Raw genomic sequence first — 23,898 nt, 5'->3', positions numbered from 1 at the left:
TTTATATTTATATATATATATATATATAAATCACAATTACGCAAATGCAACAACAAAATAGAAAGGGCGATACATGGCCCCCGCTTCTATATTTGTTTGGCGGCAAAAACTGTACCGAAATAAAAACCCAACAAATATCTCCGTATATTGAGCCCGGTTCTTCAATTTCCCGACCAGATTGTAGAAATCAAAGTCTTCAAATCCAGAAGATAATGTTGGAATTCGACATTTCGTATCATCTCATAATAAAGTGACGTTTCAATTTCATCGATTTGGGGTTTCCAATGGAAGCAGCAACTCCGTCCGATTCCCCAACCATAATAAGACCGATAAACAAAGGCGTTGTTCACAGAATCTGCGCCGGCCAAGTGATTCTGGACCTCTCGTCGGCCGTCAAGGAGTTGGTCGAGAACAGCCTCGATGCCGGCGCAACCAGCATTGAAATCGCTCTCAAAGACTACGGCAAGGAGTGTTTCCAAGTGATCGACAATGGCTCTGGCATTTCGCCGAACAACTTCAAGGTCCTCGCGCTTAAGCACCACACTTCGAAGCTGGGCGATTTCCCTGACCTTCAGTCTCTGACCACGTTTGGTTTTCGAGGTGAGGCGCTGAGCTCTCTCTGTGTGTTGGGGAACTTGACCGTCGAAACCAGGACCAAATACGAGTCCGTTGCCACGCACTTGACTTATGATCGTACGGGATTGTTGGTAGCCGAGAAGAAGACGGCCCGTCAAATTGGCACCACTGTTACTGTCAATTCTTTGTTCTCCAGTTTGCCAGTGCGATGCAAGGAATTCACTCGTAACATTCGGAAGGAGTACGGAAAGCTTATTTCGTTACTAAATGTGAGTTTTTCTCTCTTTCACATTAACTTCAGTTATTGCTGTAATTAGTGGCCAAAAAAAAAAAAGGAAGCTTATTCAATTGCATATGTATTATCTTTTTAACGTTCTAGGCCTATGCCCTTATTGCAAAAGGAGTTCGGTTAGTATGCACAAACAAAACCGGTAAAAGTGTAAAATCGGTGGTACTTAAAACGCAAGGCAGTGGTTCGCTTAAGGACAACATCATTACTCTGTTTGGCATGAACACTTTCAACTGCTTGCAACCTCTGACTTTATGCATATCAGATGGTTGTGAGGTTGATGGTTTCGTGTCCAAGCCTGGACAAGGTAATGGACGCAATATTGGGGATAGACAATTCTTTTATGTGAATGGTCGACCGGTGGACATGCCTAAAATCACCAAGCTTGTGAATGAGTTGTACAGAAGTGCAAACTCCCAGCAACATCCTGTTGCAATATTGAATTTTACTGTTCCAACCAGAGCATGTGATGTTAATGTAACTCCTGATAAAAGGAAAGTGTTCTTTTCCGACGAAAACACCATATTACATGCACTAAGAGAGGGTTTGCAGCAGATTTATTCCTCAAGTAATGCCTGTTACGCTGTTAATAAGGCCGAGGAGCTTACTATGGAAACGGGTAGGTCTCAGTTGTGTTCTCCTCATCAGAAATCTCATGTAGTGGTGAAACCATTATCTAAGGATGAGAGTTCTCCTGAAGAAGTTCAGGATGAGGATGGCAATTTGGAGGTTCAAAGTCATGTGAAAACTGTTGAAACTGATGTTAAGGATACCCATATTATAGAAAGCGTTTCTGGTGATAATATAATGAGGGACTTTGCTTTGGGAGTGCACAGCATTAACAAGGGGGAGGATACAAGTCAATTGATGACCCACAATGACAGCATCATTAGCAGTCAGAATACTATTTCCTTCTCTAAAATGGTTAAGGATTCGTACAGTCATTCAAGTGTGGTTCAATCATCGCTTGATAAATTTGTAACTGTCAACAAAAGAAAGCATGAATGCATCAGTACAATACTATCTGAAGTGCCTGTCTTAAGAAATCAGACTCTTCAGTTTCAATCCAAGAGCAGCAATTTTGAAGACAATGCTGCAGTTTCAAGATCCCCTAGCCCTCAGCAAGTTGAGGACTCTGCTAAGGTTGAAATGCTATCTAAAATGCCTGTCTTAAGAAATCAAACTCTTCAATTTCAGTCTGAGAACAGAAACGATAAAAGCAAATTTGCAGTTTCAAGATTTGCAAGCCCTTGTCAAGTTGATGACTCTGCTGATATTGAAATGCTATCTGAAGTGCCCGTCTTAAGAAAGCATTCTCTTTACTTTCAATCCAAGAACAGCATTGTTGAAAATGATGCTAAAGTTTCAAGATCCCCATGCCCTCACCGGGTTGATGACTCTGCTGAGGTAGAGGAAAGTCACGCTTCCAAGTATATTAGAGAAGAAAAGATCTCCAATAAAATTGTGAATGCACTTGCTTCTGTATGCGATACTGATAATGGAGAACCTCCAGAGGTATGTTGGTTTGCACTTCATTTGAATTTGTTTCTGTTAAGCTTGATTAGTTCTAAAATTCTTTTAAAGTTAATTGGTAATACCTATCTTGGTGTCCCAAAAAAACAAAAAAACACAATTTTTTCTGAATATGAATATAACTTATGGCATAATTCCTTTGTGATAGGAGTTTTTGAGTTAGTTTAGATCTTTATAGCTAGGGGTTTGTGTTTCTGATGCTTGAAAGGATTCTTGCTATCTGTAGAAGTAGATATGATGAGAAAAGATGTTGGAGAAAGAAAGGAAGTGAGAAATAGAGAGAAGTGAATATTAAATGATTAATGTTTACTAATTGTCTTTGCAAAGTCTTTGAGACAGAAATCAATATATTTTTTTTTTATGTGATAAGTGGCATCAACTGTGATTAACTCAATTTTTTTATTTGTCTTGTTTAGAATCATGTTTTTCAAATGATCTGGCTTTCAGCTGAAGGTCTTAAGCTTTCTTAATACTAAGTTAGCTAGTTCATTTACAGGATATAGACACTCATGAGAAAGGAGTTCCTGTTGCTAATATCACATCAATTGCTTCATCCAGTGGGGATCTCGAATTGCTGCCTGAAGATGGTTCGGTTGACGTTCCTTTACATTCTTCTAGTATTCGGATAGATGCCCAAAAGCCTTCTTCTGACCTTAAGATATGTTCCACCGTGCAATTTAGTATTCAAGACCTGAAGACCAAAAGGCAGAAAATGGTGTCTCAATTGCAATCCAGCAAATATATATGCCAAAGAAGGAAGACGAAAAGGTCTATAAAGTTCTAATTTTCTTTAATTTAGGAAAAATACATTATCATGCTCTTTTTCTTAAGGTATTATTGTATTCAAATGCTCATACAGGTGTTATACTGCTGCAACACTGGAGCTATCTCAACCTGAAGATGAGGAGCGAAAGGCGAAGGCTTTAGTTGCAGCGACTACTGAATTGGAAAAACTTTTTAGAAAAGAAGACTTCAGCAGGATGAAGGTTGTTCACATTACTCAATTGTCAGTGCATATGTTTATATTCATTAATATTGAGTTTGCCAGTCTGGCTGAGCTGTTCTTCATTTTATTTATTTTCTTTGGATACAGAAGGTCCATTGCTGAACCTGCTTTTGTAGGCAATTAATAGATCCAAAGACATATACGTCTTATGACCTGTCTGGGGCACATTTTGGTAGTACATTCTAAAACATATTGAAGAATAGAATAAATATAGTCAGGCTAGTAAATTCTAAACCAGTAAATTGTAACATCAACATTTGAACCAAGAGTCAAAAGAAATAACTTATCCTCTTAAACAGATAGGAAATTTGAATAAAGAAAAGAAATGATACTTTTCTAGCTTGGCTGAGAAGTTGTAGACCCCAAAACACTGGCAGCAAACTTATCTGCATTCATACCTGGAATTTTTTTTATTATATTCATGATCGGGACCTACTTTTGCTTGGTAGGTAATTGGACAATTCAATCTTGGGTTCATCATTGGGAAGTTAGATCAAGATTTATTTATTGTGGATCAGGTAGTTCTCCAACCATTCTTATGAAATTGACATTTTCTTGTTGAGGGATAATAAGGATGTCATCAAAATAAATGCTTCATCTTCAAATTTAATTTGAACAAAAACAATGATTTCTAATGAAGTTTCTTGTTTTCAGCATGCTGCTGATGAGAAATATAATTTTGAGCGTCTGTCACAATCAACCATCTTAAATGTACAACCTTTACTTCGGTGAGCTATAACCTTTTCTTTTTCGTCTCTATTTTGACATTCATGAATTGCTCAAAATTGAGGGTGATTAAATTATTGTAGCTTTGCTTCTAGCATAGTTAGGTATAACAAAATGCACTTCTAACTTAATAGGTCGTTCATATTGGTAGTCGGTCTTCTCCTTGCTGTAGATCTACCTTAAATGCATTTGTTTTTTTCTTCTTGATGAAAAGCTCTCTTCTGAACTTTGACTTCCATATTTGTATATAGGCCGTTAAGGTTGGAGTTATCTCCTGCAGAAGAAGTGGTTGCTTCAATGCATATAGATATAATCAGGTGATTTCTTCCCCACACACAATCCTCCCCCCCGCCCCCCCCCCCCCCCACCTTCCCCTCTTTTATATCATAGCTGTGTTTTTATCCTTCATGGAAACTTTTAAACTCTAAATTTCAGTTCGATTACAATATGTGACACTAGAGTTGTTTATTGTTTAATATATGTCATAGTGTATGCCCACTTGCTTCTATTTTCTTCTTATTAAACTGTTTTTTTTTTTTTTTTTTTTTTAAGAACAGTAAAAATGCTATAAAACTGTATGATTTCTGTCCCTACAGACTTATTCTTGTTTAATTTATCTTCACTCTAAAGTTCAAATACATGTTTGCTATGATCCAATTTCAGGAAAAATGGATTTGCTTTGGAAGAAGATCCTGATGCACCCCCTGGGCACCAATTTAGACTAAAAGCTGTCCCCTTCAGTAAAAACATAACTTTTGGAGTTGAAGGTAGTCTATTCTCTTGCTTTCCATGTTTTCTGAGCTGATTAATAATTGACTGAGGAAGTATCATTCTTAAATGGAGAGTCTTTTGCTGGGGTGAACACCCAGCTGTTAAGAGAGTACAATTGGCTAAGCTATTTTACATGGGACTGGTCACTTCATTTTAATTTAAATGGTGACGGAGCCAACATATAATATGAAAAAGGAGGAAAAATATACTTGGGGTTGTCATTGTTTTTACTTTGTTTTGCTTATATTGGAGGGGGCAATTCTGATTAAGACTCTGGGAGATAGAATCAAGATTAGGATACCATTGTTGCATGTTCCTTGACAAAATCTTAAACCTTAAATATTGCTCGGAGTTTTTCCAGAAGTAGTTTTCAAATATCAGTAATTTGCTTAAAGGTGTAATTGCATCCTTAAGGGTATCAGACTGTTTTTTCCAGTCATGCTATTGAGTAATATGCATAATTATTCACGAATATGCTTCTGATGGAAAATTGCATTGTCATATCATAAAGTATTAGTGTGTAAGACATTAACTGCCAATATTACTTCCATATAGATGTTAAAGATTTGATTTCTACTCTTGCTGATGATCACGGGGAATGCACAATGATCGGTACTTATAAGATGGACACCCCTAATTCTGTTTGCCCACCCAGAGTTCGTGGCATGCTGGCGTCACGCGCATGCAGATCATCTGTCATGATTGGGGATGCACTTGGAAGAAATGAGATGCAGAAGGTAATCTTTCATCCTTACTTATAGATCCTTAAAAACTCCCAACTCCCACTACTTTCTTCCTCTCTTCAGAACCAAAAGAAATGATATCAGAAAGGAAAAGCTTGCCAGCATTCTCTGTGGTACATGGTTGTTTAGGAGTTGACATGGTAAGATATTCTTATTGGTGTTATTTGTGTCAGATAATTGGGCATTTGGCGAAGCTGAACTCTCCTTGGAATTGTCCGCATGGAAGGCCAACAATGCGCCATTTAATAGACTTGACGAGCATATACAAGAGATCGGAAGAATGATGCTGATGCAGCAGATAATTTGATTATCCTAACCTTATAAATTATTTGTTCAGAGGCATTTTGTTTGTATTTTAAGGTGCTGGCACTCGAACGTACATAACCTTTTTTGGTCTGAGAATGTACATAATACATGGGGCAGGAATTTTGGTTCTGTATAAATAATTTTAATTTTAATTTATTTTTTTTTTATTGACGATTACGTGTCTTTTGGCTATGGCAATCGGATTGTTAGAATTTTTTTTTTTTTTCGTTTTTTACTTTCATAAGTTGGATATTCAGGAAGTTAATTAATATTCCCTTTAAATCTGAAATTCTCATTCCAATTTATCAAAAAATAAAAATAAAAAATAAAAAGAAATTCTCATTAAAAACTATAAGAATTGGATATGGCCTCAAAAACAAAAATATAGAAGATTGATGCCTTGGTATTATTGAAATAACATTGGTATTCAACCTTTAAATTATGATTATTGAAGCCAATCATTAATCAATGGAACAAAATAACAAGTAAATACATGTCATATTATTCAAATTTAGTAAATAATGCAATCACATTAATTTGTGTTATCAATAATTGATACTGTCATTGATTTTTGACACCATTCAATATCGTAATTATAATTATTGCCAAAAAAAATTGTAATTATAATGTTTTATTTTCTTTCCAACCGAAATCAAATTCGATAGACGGCAGACTAATTATCGGAATTATAAGGTTTTATTCTCCTTTTTTTTTCTTTTTCTTTTTTTTTGAATTTTCTCACTATTTTTAGAGACGATTTTGGGGCCTTCTAGTACAACCGTGAAACTATTTCTTTCTATTTTTTATTATTTTTTTTAATGCTTCGACCGCGAAACTATTTAAAAACAGAGAAAAAAGAGAAAAGAAAACCTAAAATTTTGTTTACACGTAGTCGTACTTTATACGCCATTGCCAAAAAACAGCGCGATATTCCACTGACTGAAAATTTTGAAGAGAGAGAGAGAGAGAGAGACTGAGGTTGGTTTGTGTTGCGGATCGAATCCTCTTGATTGGTATATTCCCAATATCACCTCCTTCTAACCTGTAGGCTTTTTATCAATAACGATCTCTTTCTCAAAGCTTGGGTTTATTTAGGGTTTCTGGTTACTTTAGGGTTTCACGCTGTAATTATTTTTCCTTAAAAGATTTGAGACTTTTGGATGCTTTAGGTTTTCCTTTCTTTCCGTTTTATTTGAAATTCTCACTTTATGATTTTCTCTGCAGGTTTTTCCCATTCTTAGGGTGACCTTTCTGATTGTAGTAAACGATGGTAAGTTTCTTGGATTGATTTTGTATTAATGTGAAAGATAGTCTATTTTCGTTTTCCTTTTCTTCTAATTTCCAAGCATCCAAACAGACTGTCAGTTTGTTATTATTAGTTTTTTTCTCTTTAATGTTAATTTAGGTATTGTCTATACTGATTTTGTAACTCTTGATTGATTGCTGTAGCTTCCCCTTTCTCTACTTAAGACTGCCCAAGGGCACCCAATGGTAAGATATTTGGCTTCTTTTCTTTCATTTTTTTATACTTTGGAATTACAATTATATGTGTACAAGGCACTAATTGGAAGGATTTTTTATTGTAATTTTTTTTTAATTTTTTTGGTAACAGTTGGTAGAACTTAAAAATGGGGAGACATACAATGGGCATTTGGTCAACTGTGATACTTGGATGAACATTCATCTCCGTGAAGTCATTTGTACATCTAAAGTAATATGTCACTTTTAGATATGCTTTTCTATTTTCTATCTTCTCTTTTATATGAAAGGATTAGTATCTTACTTCAAGCTTGAATATGATGACCTCTAGGATGGCGATAGGTTTTGGCGAATGCCTGAATGCTACATCCGTGGTAATACGATCAAGTATCTTCGAGTTCCTGATGAGGTATGATTCATACTTCTCTCATATTCTGGCTTTGTTTTTTATGTTTTATCTTTCTAAAGCTTATTGCTAATGCTATTACTGAAAACTGTTAAATGTATGCAATTTAATTTGAGTTACACTAGATATTTGATTGTTTGGATATTTTTCCTTTTTCCGCACTAATAGTTTTTTCCCCCTATCTTGTGTATTTCCTAGGCATATAGGCTTCCAAGTACCAATTGAGGAGTTTAATTTTTCTACCGAGTTGTCCTGGATATTTTTTATTTCTCAATGTTCTTTGACCTTTGAGGTTGATGTGGTATACTTGCCTTTGCTTTCAGGTGATTGATAAAGTTCAGGAAGAAACCAAGAGCCGGTCAGGTATGTTTAGCTATTTTCACTTCATTGGTTTAATTCTCTTGCCTGATAATTGTCGTAAAAAATGGGAAGATAGTTCTCTCAATATGTCAGTACTGAAGTACTCTAGGGTTGGGAAGAGTTGTAAGTGTTCACTTTTTCATCTTGATCATTGTAAAATACTATAACATGTTGTTTTGGCCAAAATATTAGGGAGTCTCGGATTGTTTCTTATCATCTTCTGGTCCCAATTTTCTCATCTTAGGGGCTATTTACACTATGAATACATTATATGTTTTCTTTTGGTTGCTTTTCCAGATAGGAAACCACCTGGAGTAGGGCGCGGAAGAGGGAGAGGTAGGGATGATGGTCCTGGACGACAGGCGAAAGGAATTGGACGTGGACTTGATGATGGGAGTGCTAAAGGTGCTGGTGGAGGCCGTGGCAGAGGTGGATCAGGAGGAAAGGCGGGTGGAGCCAGAGGTAAAACATTCCTCCTGACCTTTCTTTCTTAATTCTTAAGTATAATGAAGAAATGAGTTGTCATGGGAAATCAATTGTGTTTAGGTAGATATTAGCAAGAATGAAGATAAATAAGTTTACCCACTGTAATTACCATCATTATTACTTAGAGAAGTTCATAATAACTTGTAAGCAACATGGATATTGAACGTACTTATTGTTGCCATGCCACTAGATTTTTAGTCAGTCAATTGACGGCTTGCTTTTCATTTTGTTTTGGTGACAGGTGGGGGGCGAGGGCGAGCTTGATTCTAAAGCTTTTGGTTTGAAACAACTCGAATGGGCGAGTATGCTATTTTTTAAGGCATTTTCTGCCCCAACAGTGGTGTCAGACATCCTTGGTTTTTTATTTGCTACCGTGTGTTTCCTTTACGGTCATGTGATGCAGTTTGGATAGGTTGTTTTTGGGTAGCAAATGTGGCTAAACTTATGGTTTCTTTTTAAATATCTGGATCTATAGGATGTATTTTAAACGATGTTCTTGTGTAATGTAACTGCTGGGCTTCTAGCAAGGAACAGCTCAGAATATACTCCCAGCCATGTTCATTTCGCCGAAACTTCCATGGGAATGTATGATTCTTTGCATTATTTATTATGCCTGAAGAGTGGTACTACGAATTTCAAGTAGTTTCAGTAATTCCTGTTTCTTTATCATGCAACTCCAGTTATCAAAATTTGTTCGACATTGTAGGTACTTTAACATGTTACTGGTTTAGAGAACAAACAGCGACAAAGCAGGGATTTGTTGATTCATTTAAAATCCAAGGCATTTCCTTCAATTGGGATTTAAGTATATTTGACAAGTAATATAATAAAAGATTATCTAAAATTACAGGGAGAAAAAGAAAAAGAAATCTTTAAAAAAAAAATGAAGATGTTAGTAGAGGGGTTCTGCTAATACGGTTGAAGCCTATTTTTCTTGCGAGTCTTGGGGGATTTGACAACCAGTTCACTTGAAATCCAGGATCTGTTAGTATCGGAAGAATGGTCCGACAACCAGCAAGATAAGCGACCATCTTCACCCCCTGTCCACCCAAAAATGCCTTGGCTCTGCTCAGCCCCACTCTTTATATCTTCTATCATGGCCAACACGCTCCTAACAACTCCTGTATGCCCTCCTTCAAGCACTGCTTCAGCACTACCTATTCCTCCTCCCTCTTTATAATTTACAGGGAAATATCCTAAACTGCCCTCGTTCGTTCCACCAACCACCCATAATCTTTCCCCTTCTCCTGAGTAATGACAATCAACAAAATAATCCACCTGCCAAGACATTGCGGGCATTTATTTGGGAATATATGGTACAAGATTTCAATCTGACAATTGAACGAAAGCTCAGTTGTCTGAATGCATTATAAGCTTCATAAATTCTATAAGTTTTGGTAAAATAATCTTCAATAGGAATAAATAATCTCACATGATCTTGACTCCAACTATTCGAAGCTAATAAACGTGCATCTGAGAAATTTGCTTCACTTCTTGCATCCCTCCAGTCCCAAATGCTATGTAAGCAGTATCATAAACACCAGTTCGGACAATTAAATAAGCGAAATGCATCTTTGAATGTCATAGCAAATTTTAGACAATTGTTACAGCAATAAGAATTAAATTGATGAAGAAAAGTCAATACCTTAACGTTTCGATATGGGTCAAACACCAAAGTTTTTGATAACTCTCACCAAAAAAACCCAATTTTCCAATTGAAGTTTCCACATTAATCACCTACATATGATTACAGCGTTAATGGAATTAAAAACACAAAAATTACGAGAAGCAAATGTCATAGCACCAAAAACCAATCATCCTAAAAACAATAGCTTGAACTAAATGTCTTAACACATGCATGAATTCAACTAAACCAAACACAGTCTTTTCGATGATTAATAGACAACTCAGAATGATGGGAACAAACTTACTGATTCCAAATGATCATCATCATTAATGTCTCCATCTGTATCAAATATACAAATCAATCCATCCACGGAAGCTGAGACAAGCTTGTTTTTGTGGTTGGGAACAAAGTGCACCTATAAACAGACAACAGTGATAAGTTAACAGAAATCGAGGTCTCTATGATGAGCCATATTTCAAGGATTTGATGCCAAACCAAGAAATGAGTACGTGTGGCACTGCATGTAATGATGGATAACATAGATTCCACAAGTAAAAATACAAACATGTACATGTGTATGTATATATATATATATATGTATATGTATATACATGATTTAATATCATCCATAAAAGCAACCTGAGTAACATCATCCACATGAGATTCCTCCAGACATGCAACTTGTTTCTTGTTCCTCCAATCCCAAAAGAGTATCTGAGTAAACAAGCCAACAACCAAGAAATGAACAATAAAGATATACATTGTCAACAGGAAGGAAGAATAATAGATTTATTTGCATGCAATTTCCCACGTTCTAAACAACAAAATTTCTGGGGAACAGCAAAACTGATCACATTATTTCTCAATATGTTATCCAAAACTACTACATACACTTCTTCGAGCACATCTTAAGTGACAAAAAGGAAAAACCATATATATTAATTATTGTTCTCTATCACTAATTCATACCTGGGATTTACATCCTGCTGAAAGAAGATTATCAGTAGATCCTCCAAATGAGAAGCTAAAGATCTCTTGAGAAGAGCCAGCACTAATAAGGGACACCTGCAGCATAATGTTAACAGAAAGAATATATATACAAGTTTATTACTAAGTAGTAAAAGAGTAAGATATAGAAGTATCTTAGCGTGAATCAGTAACGCGTATCCCAATCGGAAGATCAGATCGCATACAAGCACAAACTTTTATGCATATATAGCCACAAACATAATATAGACATCCAACCTGCTGCAATGTACGCGTATCCCAAGCTCTAATGGTTCCATCAGAGGAGCAAGAGTGCAATACATTTGGGTTAGATGGACCTGAGAAAGCAATGTGATTTATAGTTTCAGAGTGACCCTTGCACTCTCCATAGTACTGACCCGTCACCGGTGAGTACAGTTTTACCGCGTTTGTAGACAATGAAACTGCCATTGACGTCCAGTCATTCCTTCATTCCAAATTCCACAGAGCATTTCAATCACCCCAGAAATCAAATAGCAAGTTATTAGCTAAAAAGATTAAAACCCAATTGAAATTTCAATCAAGTCGTCGCATGGAATTGCCGTTAAGTGCAAAATTCGAGTTCTTTTTGCCGTCCAGACTTTTCTTTACGAACCGAACAGAGAGGTAATCGAAAAAACAGGAAGAAAATTAAAATAAAAATAAAAAAAATAAAGGCGTACTTGGGAACAATTTGGAAAACGTAGTCGTCTCCGAAATTTGTTTGGACATAATTTTTGAGTCCAAACCGCTTGAAGGAAATCGAGGAGGACTGAGGCTGATCCTCCACGTCCATGTCCGTAGCATCCATGATGTCTTTCTGTGTGTCTTCTGCCTCAGCCTCAGTTGTGGAGCCGAAAGAGAACAAGTTGTAGGGTTTTAGATATTTAAGTGGACTTCTAACAACGTTTTAACTTACCACCGTGTCATCTTTTTCCTTTCAATTTATTTTTCTAGTGTTGATTTATTCTCGAAATTCATTTTATAATTTTTTTATTTTAGTGAAAAAGGGGATAATGGTATTAGAACCGAAACGGGACGTCAACCTAAAACGTAAAAAGAACCGAAACGGGAACGGAGAAAAAATTTTGTGCAAAATTGGAATGGAAATTCCGATCGCTTATAATTCTCCTTTTATTATTTAAATGTTGATACATTTCTCATGAATTTAATTTAAATACCGTCCCGTTCCGATTCAGAAAAAATACCGTCCCGTTAGATTACTCTAACCACGAAGTAGACTCCAATTAATTAACGACGTTTGTACGTCCAAACAAAAACAGAAAAACAGTACTTTGAATTGATCAATTTTATTAGTCTCTTCAAACGTTTTTTTTTTTTTTTTTTTTCCTTTTTTTTGGGGCTGAATTCTTCAAACGGGCTACGCTAAGGCCAAACCATTTCGCACACTATTAATTGATAATAATATAAGACTACCCATATGTTACTTTTCGCTATCAATCACGATGAAACAAGAAATAAGAATACAACAGGAAATATTGCAAGTCTATATAACCCATAAATCATAGTCTCAACCCAACATGAATAAATCATGCAATATTGAACCTCAAGAGGTTAGAAAAACCGATACACCAGTCGCTAAATGCGAAGAAAAAGAAGAAGAAATTAAAAACACCCAGCAACTCAACATTAATTAGTGTTTTATTCCAACATCAACTTATTTGCCTTTCTCTTCCGATGCACCACCGCCTTCACCGACTCCATGCTCTTGTTCACCTGCATCCTTATGAGCTTCTTCTTGGCCTGGCTTCGATACTTCTTGCTCTGTAACAAAATGGCAAGTAAACATATGAGCATAAGAAGACAAAATGGAAAGCTATAACAGCTTCAACGACTGTTCTTTCTTTTCTTTTCTTTTCTGAAAAATGACACCATCAAATTTTTGAAACTCATACTAAAATATAGCATTTCCTCCATGCAATTTTTAAACAGCTTTGAAGTTTTATCTTCTGTTTTGGTACCTGATTCTAAATAATCTCACAACCTTGGTTGTGAAACCTTGGCCAGTCTAGCTACCTTCAACTAAAACATATATATATTTTTTTTCTTCCAATAGATTTCCAAAGCTAATAAAATCCATCATGAATCGCTGGCACTATAATATGCAACTACTACAGTATTAGGCCTTCTTACCATCATCATCACTATCATCGAAGTCTTCACCCATTGCATCATCACCCAAGCCACCCATGCCACCCATGCCACCCAAGCCACCCATGCCACCCATGCCACCCATGCCACCCATGCCACCCATGCCACCCATGCCACCCAAGCCACCCATGCCACCCATGTCACCAAATTTCTGCAAGATACACGAATATTTAGAACAAACGCAAAACTAATCGACCAATGTTGCTATGGAAATGAGAAAACTTATAGGCTGATATACTAACCGAAAAATCCATTCCTCCCAAATCCAAGTCACCAACACCTGATTGTTAGAAAGAAAAATAGAAAAGATAAGAGGCATGTCAGCATTTGTCGACTTAAAACAAGAGTAGATCCATATGGGAGTAGCCCAGTGGTGTAATCCACTGTTTCCACCTTTTTAAGTCACAAGATTCAATATCCATGCACCCAATAGACGGGGGAAACAAAGAATTGCAGAAAAAGACAGTACATACGATTAAGGAAATCAAGAAAATTACCTCCACCATTATCCTCATCCTCATCCACCCATTTATCCCAATCTACTTTGACATAATGTGGTGTCTTGCTATCTCCGCGCAAAAGCTTCTTCCACCATGCTTTCTCTGACTTCTCCAAGATACAGAATATACTCCTGACTCCAATATTTATTTTGCTTTCCTATAGAAGACAACAAGGAGGGGAAAAAAAAATCAATCAACACAAAAGAAATAAAAAGCATATTCATAGTAAAGAATCCTATTAACCCGTTTTACTAAGCAATACTCACACTAACCATGTGGGCATCCAAGTATATTTTCACTCAAAAGTTTACAAATGTTAAGAATAAACCAGAATGGATGACCTAAGGATGAATACCTCAATCCTTGGCCAACAAAGATAAAGAAAAGAGTAAAATGTTACTGAAAGCAGCCATTTTCGGTGAGTGCTACCTTGCTATCAAGTTTATTTATAAAACGAAGAATCACAATTAAGATAGACATAAAAGCTCTAAACTATTGAAAATCACTTTAAAAGCACCAAATTTTCAGAAAGGTTTTTGAATGTCTCAATAGTTACCTCCACATTGACCTTATCATAAAGATCCAATTTCAGTTCATAAAGGTGGTTTTCTGCACCAGCACTAGCAGAGAAGGTAAAGACTCCATCTGGTTCAAGATTAACCTTGGCATCTTTTGCATCAGGCAATAGTACTGTAATAAATAACTTGTCCACCCTCTGGGCCCACTTCACCTCGGGATGACGACTAGCACAATTAAAAGCATTATTAGAGAATCAAGAAAACAAAGATACCTAAACTAAGAACCAATCAAATATTTAAATACTACAAAGTAAAAACCAGGATCAGAAATATTCTTCCCAATTCTTATAAATTTTGTAATTATTTGCTCAGGTTAAGTACAATACAAATATGTGAAAGTAGACAAGTGCACTCAACCAACTTGTTTGTTATTGTGATTTAATGGCTGCCTCTGCAAAACAGCCAGTGCCCTGCCCTGGTTTAGGACCCCAGGACCGAAAGTGTAACCGACTTCGATCAGAATCTCTATGAGATTGAGCTACAACTTCATTAAAAACTACATGCTTGACCACTTCGATTCCATTTTCTTAAGGACACTGCAAACTAAGAGTGTTGATGAGAGTTCAAACGACATAGGTGAACCAGAACCCCAGGAGCGAAAGTGTAACCGACTTCGATCAGAATCTCTCTGATATTTGAGCTACAACTTCATTGAAAACTACATACTTGACCACTTCTATTCCATTTTTTTAAGAACACTGCAAACTAAGATTGTTGATGAGAGTTTAAACCGCATAGGTGAATGTTCTAGTATCTTTTAATTTTCAGTTTTTATTTATTTTTTTAAAAAAAAAAAAAAAGAGAAAGATATACCTCGCTAAAAATTTTTTAGGGTTTTTTTTTTTTAAAAAAAATAATTGCTTTATAATTTGATTTTCTCATTAAAAACAATGATTTCAGTTTTAACTATTTATTTTCAACATTTTTTTTTTTTAACTATATCTTCTCTCCCTATCTACTCTACCTTTCCTCATCATTTCTTCCTCTAATTTACCGAAAAAAATATAAAAAATAACTGAAAACCAAAACTAGCATACCTCCTCAATCACAATCCTCGGTTATTTATTTATTTTTATTTTTATTTTTTTCTCGAGAACCAAACATCATTTAAAAGGTAAAATAATCATAAACAAGTTCATATGTAGGTTGAAAAAGGACAAAAGAAAATAATGGCAAGAGCGTAAAAAAGAATCAAATCCGGGAGCTGGAGAGCAATAATCAGAGCAGAAGAGAGAGGAATAAGAAGAAGAGAGCTTACCTCATATTTTCCTGGAAATAGAAAGAAACCGTAAAACCCTAGAACAAAAGCAGCGCTAGCCCAAGTGTGACTCTTGTTTTGGGGTGTTTGGGAGCAGGCAAAGATAATAAAGAAAAGCGTACGACACACTTCTAGTACTTTCTTCTCAGAATTCCCCTTTTCTATAATATAGAGTGGCTTAGAGGCTTCGAATATGCTTTTCAATGCCCATTGGGCTTCTCTCACGTTGGATCTACATTTGATATTAAGGCCTGAGCCCTTTTGCTCCTCTTTAGTTATTAGGCCATTCTTTATACTTAACCCGCTACCCCCTCTTTTCAGTCCAAGCCCATTATTCAGTGGACCTAAACAGAACCATAATGACCCATCTATTTGTTGGCCCTGGTTCACAGTATTGCAATTTAGGACCCATTCCATTTGAGAATCATTTTGTAGCTCGAACAAAATCACTAACTGCCTAAAATGCCCAATTCAGAGTGATTGTAAAATCACTTTTTTAAGATTTTGTTCTTGGAAAATCACATATTTTGGTGATTCTCGAAAAAATATTTCATAAAAAATAATTGATTTCTATAACTGATATTCCGAACGGCCCCTAAAAAACACTTTTAGTTTTTCCTTACCAAACTCCATATTAAATCTTCTAGAACCTGAATGGTACCTAACTGGATTTACACGATATGGGGGCCCATTATCTCTTTGCTCTTATGTGCAACCGCCAATCACATGGAAAGCTTGATTGTTTTCTCTTCTATACTTTGAGAAAGCATCATGAACTTCATGAGACTTAAAAAAATTAGGTCCCAACTAAAATTTCATTATCTATTTGTTTCTTGCAGATTTTCAATCACTTGTGTCCGACACGATAAATCCAAATATGAAGCATAAATCGAAACGGGTGGGATTTGTTAGATTGCTTGCTAATTAGAGCTTTTAAATAGTCAAAAAGATCTATCAATACCAAATTGAATCTTTAAACATTTACCAAATCAACACAAAGAAAAAAACTAATTTGTTATTCCCATCTTTGTATGCTACTTTATTATGTGAACCCTACCATAAAATAAAATTTGTAATTAATTTTAATATTATGGATTTAAAAATTATAACGAACGAGTCCACATAGTTTGCAGCCATATTTTATCGGGCCTACATGCACTTTAACTATGTTATAAAATTAGAACCTGCTGTTACATTTTCTTTTGATGAATTATTCATTATACATTACGTATTATTTTAGATCGTGCACTAAATATCCAAGAAATGAAATATAAAATCAAGTGGGATGGGGGGTTGGCCTCAAACACCATGTAGCGTTATGAGGCGCAGTTGTTGGGGATTGAGCGCCAATATTTTACCAAACACAATATGAACCTCACAAGGATATATATATTAAAAAAGTACCTTGCCTTCCATGTGAGTCTTATACTTGTTCTGATATGTGCATCGAACTTATACATATTTGATATTGGTGTCCGGATTGAATCTTAGCGCGAGAAACTATTATATGCCCAGCCGGAGCCAGAATATCAAACAAATTTCAGATCCTACAATCCTCGTAAATGTAATACTCCTAAGATTTATATGCAATAATTAAATAAATTCTAACTGTTGAAGAAACCCATCTGAAGCATGAAAAGGTTGATATTTATTCTTTTTTTTTTTTTTCTGTTTTTAAATCATTTATAATAATTCTTTTCATCATTATCTTTCAACTATAAATATGACTAGTTTATAAGTATACCATCTTCATTTGACATGAAAAGGTTAATATTGATTAGAGGAAAGATTACCATATGTTCCTCGGCCTGCATATTCAAGACTAAAAGAAATTATAGGAAATTAAAATTAATGTGTTAAGAACCGGATTGCGTTTAAAGAGTGAGTGATATCAAATTTCTTGCATCAATTATTTATTTCCTTCCCCTTTTACTTTTCAAACATGGGACAAATTTTTATTCACCAAGAAAAAAAAAACATTGGAAATATTTTGTCATTAACCTATCAGAAAGGTTGGGATCTTTATTTGGTTTTTAACGAGACAAATAAGTCGTTATCAGACAGAGACAACCCTAAAATTAATTACAAGAGTCCAACGATGTATTTCAAATGACTAGTGCTTTGCATAGAGAGATGAGATGGGGCCTGAAAAGGCAATGTGAATTGATTGACTGAGATGATATTTGTGACTACTTGATGACCATCACTAATTTATTCCATATGAAACGTGATATTTTATTCTAACTTTCAAAATTAAAATATAATTAAATATATCCAATTACAATTTAACATCTTTACATTTCTCTTCACCATTACCGGCGCTGATAACAAATAAATTTTTAGATACAGTCTAATAATAAAATCTTTAATTACTTCATCCACGATCTTCAATATAATATATATATATATCATAAAAGATAAAAAAATTCCCAGCAAAAAAAAAAAAAAAAAGATAAAAAAAATAATAAAAAAAAAAGATCATCGACTTTTGAGCAACGATATGTCATTCAGTGGCCTGTAAAAGAGAGACATAAAATTCGCTCCTTTGTTATTTTCTTACTAGTCGTGGCCTGTAGGTGGATCTAGCTACAGTTTGTAAACAGCACCTGTTGTACAAACAGGCAAGTTTAGCCTAAATTTTAATTTGCATAATTTTTTCCAAACGTAAATTTTTCATTGACCTATATGTCTTTGGTATAAAATTGATCATACGGACCTTCACATACATATATTTTTTGAAACTCCAGTGAAACTTCCTACTACAACATTCTGCGAATAAAGCCATTAATATTTTATTTATTATGGAGTCATGTTTACCAAAGCTCCCAGAGCAGGAAAAGGAATGACTGAAGAGTCATCGTACACGATGGCTTTTTAATTTTTGTTTTGATAGGTAATCCTTTAAGGGTACGCGTTTTGGAATAAACTAAACTAAATCCGGAAAAGGTGCGATGGACAATGCAAAGGCCAGTGAGTTGTAGTTCCAATGGAGCATGCACTTTGGATACGCGGTGTGAGAGATAGAGGCGGTGTTTTTGTCTAAGTGAATTCTTTCATTCATTCATTTCAAGGCATGATGTTTGAAATTGTGGGATTCTTTCATCTCTCCGAATAGAATGAATTTTTCCCTTACCTACTGTTCATTGTAAAACTTAAACTTTTTATTGGAAAAAAAAAGTAATATAAATAAAAAAAAAATGAAAATTATCCTACATAAATATAGATATGGGTGAGAGCACTATCAATTTCCAGCTGACTCTTTTTTAATAATATTCACCAAAAAGAAGCATCTTTCTATAAAAATTTCCAACCAAACCATATAGGTGTTATTCTTATTACCAACCAAAAAAAAAAAAACAAAAAAGGTATTTTTCAATATATATATAAACTATAACGGTGTGAATAGGGAAATAATAGTAAAGGGTCTGATAAGCTGCTAATATACCCCACTTTCCTGCAATCGCAGGGTCATAATTTTCTTTTACCATTTAAAGCGCACCATCATGGGTCATGATCCAAGAACAGTGATTTCCTTATGGAGATTTTTATTCGCCAAAAAAAAGAACAAAAAAGAAAAGAAAAGAAAAGAAAACCTTATGGAGGTTTTTCTTTGCCTCAACTATAAATATTTGAATTCACCCAATACAGAGATATATAAATATTTGAAATATAATATATCATATTTTGATGTTTTGGTTTTACGTGCCCTTCTTTTTGTGTGTCATCGACCGAATACCCAAGAAAAGACGCTTTTTATGAGTCAAAGTCAGACACTTTTTTTGAATTGTACTTCGTATAAAACACTGTTGGTAAATAGTCCCATCCATCTATCATTTGGTTATTGTTAAAATTACACGTTTAGACATGTTCTCGTTGCAAGTTTTGAAACTTGGTAAGTTTGAACCAAACCCCGAATTATAGGCTACAGATCTGTGGACAGCTGCCGTGGGGAAAGAAGTGCATCTTTCAGTAGAAACGATAGCCTAGGGTGCGTCTAAGTGTTTCTGTAACTTTTCTATGTGTTTTTGTTTGTTTCTTAAGAAAATTCTAATATAAAAATTCTGCTTTGGATCTCGGCACAATCCTATTCCATTTCCACATCGATTACGCGTGACAATTTTTAGACTAAACCATACCAAAATTCAGAGTAGATTTGATTCTGACGACTAGTGAGTGGAAACCCGGATGAAGTTGTTGTCATTATTTTCTTCCTTCAATGCCTCTTTATTATTTTCTCCATCCCTTTCTCACAACGTCACCGATGACGAAACCAATAAATGGAAAAAATGAAGATGTGATATAATTTTGATCAGGAATTATTTACTCCGAACACGGCAATATTTTTGCTGTTGATTTTTGGTTTTATTATATATTTGATTGGTGAAATGTTTTTAATCCGGGTACGCTTTCCACGAAAACAAACTTGCTTGATCCGATATTCAAGGGGTGGGCGAGAAAGAAAACCAGCGTGGAAATTAGCATTCTCTTGTATATTCGCTTGAGTAAAACTTAATAAAATCAAATACAAACAAAAATAAATAGTATCCCTCTTTTTTTTTTTTTTTTCTCGCTTAAAAATGTAGCATCCCTCATTAGAAATAGGTAATAGATTCCATTATTACAAATTTGACTCTATTAGGATTCAGCATATATACCTTTGGCATAGCTTCTTTTGAAAGAGAGCTTTTACTAGTAGATTTTTTGTGAATAGACTATAAGAAGAAGAACTTTTATAAGTTATTAGATGTCTGGATGAAAATAAAAACGTTTAACATTTTATAATAGTTTTGTGATTCCTTTAAAGAACATGAGGATATCATTAGAAAGAATATATTCATTAAAAGGAAAATTTAATTTACCTCCGAAACTTATTTTCATCTTTACGGGAAAAAATTAATAATTAATAATTTTAAAATATAATTAATTTAATTACATAGATGTCTTAATATATCAATGCTATCCAAAACGTAAACAATGAAACATAATTCCCAGATAAGATTATATTTTTTTTCAAAATTTTAACACTTCTCACAAAGGATTTATATATATTTTTTTAAGAAAACCAATTTTCACCGTCAAAATAAATTCGGGAGAGTGTAATAAATGTGAACTATACGATAGGTATGATCAATGACATGGGACCCTTCTTTTATTGGGTTGAGTATCAAAATATGTAATTTTAATTATTTTATTTGACTTTTTTATACTAAAATTGAATTAAATGGTAAATCTAAATAACTGGAGTCACAATACTTATAAGAATAAAAAAATAAAATAAAAACCAGCGTCAAAATTTTTTTCTTACTTTTAGATTTATAATACCAATAACTTAATATGAGATTATATATTTTAATAAGAAGTGTAATTTTTTTTTTTTTTCCTATTGGTGTGATATAAATAAGAATAGCACTAGCTGTTGCGAAAGGAGGGGGAAAAATGGTTATCATATTGACGGCAGAAACTAAAATTTTAACCAAAATAAAAAAGCAGCACCTTAATTGTTTGATAGTGACTGTCATTTTTTAGTAATAAAGTTAACATTGCACTCATTAAGATATATCAAGTTAAATAAAGTGCATCAAATTCATTACCAAATAAAACACGCAAAAAAAAAAAAAAAAAAGAAAGTGCACAAAATATAATGTTAAAAGAGCAATGCTACTGATACTATTGAGTCCATTAATATGTTTATAAAAAATATGTATGTAACTATTTGATTATTTAACATATCAATATAATTTGTAAATGAATAAGTAAATCTTTTAAAATCAATATTATTAAATAAAAACTAATTAAATATTTACATATTGATTTTTGATAAAATTGATACAATAAATGATATCTATAATATTACTCAATTATAAATATCTAAAAACAGGAAAAAACAACACCAAAATATTCAAGAAAATAAAAAAAAGCAATTATTTAAAAAGGTCGTTTGGAGAGGTAAGTTGGAAATAATAAAGAACAAAATGACAAACTTTTTAATTTCTATCGTATTTATTTGCTTGGTATGTATGTACGTTAGTCCCATTAATTGTCAATCCTTGTCATCGGCGTTGTGTGTGTCCGTAAAGGAGGACCATACATATTTAATTAAATAAGATACAGACCGGATAGGCTCATTAAAGGAAAGGCTAATATGCACCACAAACGTATATATACCGACCACAAGCAAAAAACAAAAACGTATATATATATATATATACACACACCGAAGAATACAGACATGGGAGCCTCATTTACGCAGTCGCTGCCAAATGCCACCCACCCCCGTCGTAAATCCCCGACTCCAGTTACTTTTTCCGTAGTCGGTCCGACACAAAATTATTAACAAAAATATTCCATGAAATTACAAATAATTGCGTTTCTTTTTTCCTAGCCACAATGGCGGCGTTGCCCTTTTGCCCATTCCGCAAATCCAATATGGCAAATTCACACAAATATTTAAAAGCTGAAGCTCTGGGTTCACCCCTTTTTCATTTATTTTTTATTTTTCTTAGGGTTTTAATTTATTGAACTGGTGGTTGACACTCTGGAGAAGATGATCAGGTCGGTCAGTCATTAGTTACGGAGTGAAGTCAATTAATTTGCACTTCCTTCTACTTATCTAAGAGTAAAATTGTAAATAAGTTTGAAAGATCAATCATTCCTACGCTTTGTAAAACAAAGTTCGAAACGTCAATCATTTCATCCAATTTTTAAAGTTTTATATTTATGGCATGCATACATAATTATATATTATATATATATATTACATATTCATAACCGATTCACAATGCACGTGGCCCCACTACTTAGATATTAGATACAATTTTAAATCACCATGTAGTATCTAGTAGTAGAGTTGGTGATACTATTCATTATCTTCTTCCGTTGACTATGCTGAAATTCAGCATTCATTTCACGTGGCATGTATATTAGTGTTTCTGCGGTTACTTTTAAAATTAAGATATCTTTTTTTGCTTGAAATAAAATTACGATATCTATGTGGTATACTTAGAATCTGGGGACAAGAAGAGATCTCATCGAGGATTTTCAAAATATTTTATTGTTATTTTCAATAATGCTACAATATTAAAACTTATCTATCAAATAATAATAAATTAAGTAATAAATAGGTAAATAATTTGGTATCCATTACACTATATATTTTGATTATATTTATTTATTTTTTCTTTATTTAAATTTCCTAAACACAAAATTTTCACTGGGGTCATATAAAAGGTTGAAGACTCATGTAGCTGATGCAAGATATAGCCGGCGGAGATGGAAAGAATCTTTACTGACAAAAAATGATGATGATAATTAAATACGTATATCCGTGCACCGCATGGGTTGTTATTTTTAACTTGTTATTCGTACACACATATGCCCCTTCTAGAATTATTTTTATTTACTGGATATTTGATCGCAACACAATACGGGTCCAATCTAAGGATCAAATTAATAATTGTTCATACATTCATAAAAAAAAAAAAAAAAAAATGCAATTGTTTGTACAATCTTCAAAACCCACATATTTATGCATAGAAAAAGAAAAAACACAACAAAATAAAGAAATAAATAAAATGACTTTTCAACACCTACCCGCTGAACCATATTCCTTAAGTGGGCTGTCAACAATTAAATTTGATCAATAATTAATTTGCCACTTGTACAACGAGTACATACCATGTGATTCGCCGATGGCAATCAAAACCTGCAAATAACGGTGATGGCATTCACCAAACCTAAGCTATCTTTTTCTTTCTTGACCACTTTTGCTTCGACATACTTTCATTTTTTTTATTTTAATAAAATCACACCAGTTTGGAAATACATTATTTTGAATAACACTCATTGTTTTTATTAGTTATTGTCTTAACTCTAAAAGTATATATTGCTGTCACAGTTTAATAGTAAAAGTCATCTTTTAGAATAATAATCGAAATTTGAATAGTTTCACTTCCAATATCAAAAAGATATTAAAAATTTATCTAAAATATATAGAAAAAGAACTCTTTTAGTATTTTCTTTCCTTATTTTGTTTTTTATTACATTATTTGTGATTCTATAATTGCTTGGATTAATATTC

At 34.0% G+C, this 23,898-nt stretch overlaps 4 protein-coding genes across 10 annotated transcripts; 2 read left to right on the top strand and 2 right to left on the bottom strand.

Moving 5' to 3' along the window:
• The first annotated feature begins 45 nt into the window (after window positions 1-45).
• On the top strand, window positions 46-6,148 carry LOC107426229 (DNA mismatch repair protein PMS1). The gene is made up of 10 exons (XM_048481228.2): window positions 46-845; window positions 956-2,380; window positions 2,895-3,166; window positions 3,258-3,384; window positions 3,854-3,922; window positions 4,059-4,132; window positions 4,382-4,447; window positions 4,794-4,897; window positions 5,457-5,638; window positions 5,818-6,148. Exons 1-10 carry the CDS (start codon window positions 285-287, stop codon window positions 5,926-5,928), a joined length of 2,991 nt encoding a protein of 996 aa, XP_048337185.2. The 5' UTR covers window positions 46-284; the 3' UTR covers window positions 5,929-6,148.
• Window positions 6,149-6,796: 648 nt separating this feature from the next.
• LOC107426344 (probable U6 snRNA-associated Sm-like protein LSm4) lies at window positions 6,797-9,291 on the top strand. 3 transcript variants are annotated; one of them, XM_016036492.4, is made up of 8 exons: window positions 6,801-7,074; window positions 7,175-7,220; window positions 7,400-7,441; window positions 7,563-7,661; window positions 7,761-7,838; window positions 8,159-8,198; window positions 8,493-8,657; window positions 8,923-9,291. In XM_016036492.4, exons 2-8 carry the CDS (start codon window positions 7,218-7,220, stop codon window positions 8,943-8,945), a joined length of 450 nt encoding a protein of 149 aa, XP_015891978.1. In that variant the 5' UTR covers window positions 6,801-7,074; window positions 7,175-7,217; the 3' UTR covers window positions 8,946-9,291. The 3 variants fall into 3 exon arrangements, with proteins under 3 accessions (XP_048336517.1, XP_015891978.1, XP_015891977.1); XM_016036491.4 differs by having other exon boundaries at window positions 6,804-6,963; XM_048480560.2 differs by lacking the exon at window positions 7,400-7,441 and having other exon boundaries at window positions 6,797-6,963.
• Window positions 9,292-9,420: 129 nt separating this feature from the next.
• Window positions 9,421-12,239, bottom strand: LOC107426346 (WD repeat-containing protein GTS1). Its single transcript, XM_048480558.2, has 8 exons — window positions 11,997-12,239; window positions 11,554-11,761; window positions 11,278-11,373; window positions 10,948-11,022; window positions 10,613-10,723; window positions 10,327-10,418; window positions 10,114-10,198; window positions 9,421-9,959 (listed from the first exon to the last, which is right to left on the bottom strand). The coding sequence occupies exons 1-8, from the start codon at window positions 12,122-12,124 to the stop codon at window positions 9,591-9,593; spliced, it is 1,164 nt and encodes a 387-aa protein (XP_048336515.2). The 5' UTR covers window positions 12,125-12,239; the 3' UTR covers window positions 9,421-9,590.
• Window positions 12,240-12,798: 559 nt separating this feature from the next.
• LOC107426343 (uncharacterized protein OsI_027940) lies at window positions 12,799-15,982 on the bottom strand. 5 transcript variants are annotated; one of them, XM_060820325.1, is made up of 7 exons: window positions 15,822-15,982; window positions 14,542-14,728; window positions 13,983-14,142; window positions 13,728-13,765; window positions 13,597-13,636; window positions 13,468-13,542; window positions 12,799-13,098 (listed from the first exon to the last, which is right to left on the bottom strand). In XM_060820325.1, exons 1-7 carry the CDS (start codon window positions 15,824-15,826, stop codon window positions 12,992-12,994), a joined length of 612 nt encoding a protein of 203 aa, XP_060676308.1. In that variant the 5' UTR covers window positions 15,827-15,982; the 3' UTR covers window positions 12,799-12,991. The 5 variants fall into 5 exon arrangements, with proteins under 5 accessions (XP_060676308.1, XP_060676306.1, XP_060676307.1 ...); XM_060820323.1 differs by having other exon boundaries at window positions 13,468-13,569; window positions 13,606-13,636; XM_060820324.1 differs by having other exon boundaries at window positions 13,468-13,560; window positions 13,606-13,636.
• Between the last annotated feature and the right edge of the window lie 7,916 nt (window positions 15,983-23,898).

The sequence above is a fragment of the Ziziphus jujuba genome, chromosome 9 (genome assembly GCF_031755915.1).
Source record: "Ziziphus jujuba cultivar Dongzao chromosome 9, ASM3175591v1".
Lineage (NCBI taxonomy): Eukaryota > Viridiplantae > Streptophyta > Magnoliopsida > Rosales > Rhamnaceae > Ziziphus > Ziziphus jujuba.
The sequence above is the reverse complement of the archived record's forward strand: the minus strand, read 5'-3'. Positions and strand labels throughout refer to the sequence as shown.